The sequence below is a fragment of the Schistosoma mansoni genome (genome assembly GCF_000237925.1).
Source record: "Schistosoma mansoni, WGS project CABG00000000 data, supercontig 0257, strain Puerto Rico, whole genome shotgun sequence".
In the NCBI taxonomy this organism is placed as follows: Eukaryota; Metazoa; Platyhelminthes; class Trematoda; order Strigeidida; family Schistosomatidae; genus Schistosoma; species Schistosoma mansoni.
Genome location: NW_017386120.1, coordinates 14,640 through 16,498, shown reverse-complemented (window position 1 = coordinate 16,498; position 1,859 = coordinate 14,640). Strand labels below are relative to the sequence as shown.

The 1,859-nt window shown below is 42.7% G+C and overlaps 1 protein-coding gene across 1 annotated transcript; it reads left to right on the top strand.

Annotated features, from left to right (window-relative positions):
- Window positions 1-200: 200 nt before the first annotated feature.
- On the top strand, window positions 201-1,380 carry Smp_179530 (hypothetical protein; the record flags this gene model as incomplete). The annotated part of the gene is made up of 1 exon (XM_018792516.1): window positions 201-1,380. The coding sequence occupies one exon, from the start codon at window positions 201-203 to the stop codon at window positions 1,098-1,100; it is 900 nt and encodes a 299-aa protein (XP_018644465.1). The 3' UTR covers window positions 1,101-1,380.
- Window positions 1,381-1,859: the final 479 nt, after the last annotated feature.

The window sequence follows — 1,859 nt, the reverse complement described above, 5'->3', positions numbered from 1 at the left end:
TTTGTGTGTAATTAACTTATTAACTGTTAATTGTTACATAAACTATAGACATAATATTTTTGTTGCTAATTTTTGGTTATCATACATTTTGGTCCACCACAATTATTTGGTGAGCCCAGTATTTTATTATCTCGCAATTATCCCATTGTTATATTGTTTATTCGCTCATTGTACGACCCTCTAGCTGACTCTTCAACTTAATGTACTCTCCACATAAGCTTAGTGAGAGGGACCCTGTTCCTGTAACTACTCTTAGTTCATCACCTAACCTTACTGACAGTGTATTTAGTGCAGTCTATGCTATTTCGGAATTTAAGCTTCCACCTTATGGAGTAAATAATCCTAGAATCTGGTTTGCTCAAATTGAAGCCTTATTTCAGTCCAGGGGCGTACGTCCCCAAGCATCTAAGTACGCTTATGTAGTTGGCTCACTCCCGATCGAAATTGCGGCCGAAGTAGGAGACCTTATCGACCAGGTTCCTGAAACCGAGCCATATGATAAATTAAAAGCGGCTTTAATTCAGCGAACAACAGTCTCAGATGAGACAAGATTACAACAACTTTTGAATGCATGTGATCTGGGAGACAAAAGACCTTCCCAACTACTCCGACACATGAAACAACTTGCCGGCCCTTATAAACTAGACGAAGCCCTCCTCAAACAAATGTGGTTCAACCGATTACCACGCAGTGTCAGACAAATTCTAAGTGTCTTGGGGAAGTCCTCCTCCCTCGATGATTTAGCTGAAATGGCAGATAAAGTAACGGAAGTTTGCCACGATAACCATTATATAAATACGACGCAGCCGTATGGAGCAGCTGATGTCGGCTACTTAAACTCTATTCAACGACAATTATCTCAATTAACAAACCAGCTTGAGGCACTACAGACCACTGTAGCAACGGTGCAGGCCAGACAATTAAGACCCCCACGCAGACAGAGATCACGTTCTAGACCAAGATCTCGTTCACCTAAACGAACATCCGAAATTTGTTGGTATCATACTAAATTCGGCACAAAAGCACGGCGTTGTACACGCCCGTGTGCATTCCTCTCACCCACCACTGATAACCAGGGAAACGGTCCGGCCAGGCAGTAATGGCGGCGCCTGACTCTGGCCACAGCTCAAGCCGTCTATTTCATGTCAGGGATCGTATTTCGGGCTCAGATTTTCTAATCGATACTGGAGCCGAAATAAGCATACTCCCAATTCATCTTTCCCGACGACGGCACTCTCAACACGCTAAATTATCATTAGTGGCAGCAAACAATTCTATTATTAAAACGTATGGCGAGCAATCACTCATCTTGGACATCGGTCTCCGTAGACGTTTTACATGGGTTTTCATCGTCGCAGAAGTTAAACAACCCATCCTTGGAGCCGATTTTCTTAGTAACTACAATCTCCTTGTCGACATGAGAAAAAAGAAACTTATCGACGTGAGTACAAGTCTACAGGTCAACGAAACAATCACCTGCAATTATGAAATTTATGGTGTCCGATTGCTTAGACCTGATAGTACAACTTTTACCGATCTTCTATCGAAGTATGAATGTATAACGAAAGCCCATTATCAAACTGAAAACTCCACGCACCATGTTCAACATACTATAACCACCACTGGTCCACCTATCTGCGCCAAGGCGAGAAGACTACCACCCAATAAGTTGCAGTCCGCCAAAAGAGAATTTGAACATATGATGCAACTAGGGATAATCCGACAGTCTAATAGCCCTTGGGCCTCGCCACTGCACATGGTTCCCAAAAAAGATCAAGATTGGCGCCCTTGTGGAGATTATAGACGTTTGAATAATCAGACAGTTCCAGACAGATATCCTATTCCTCATCTACATGATT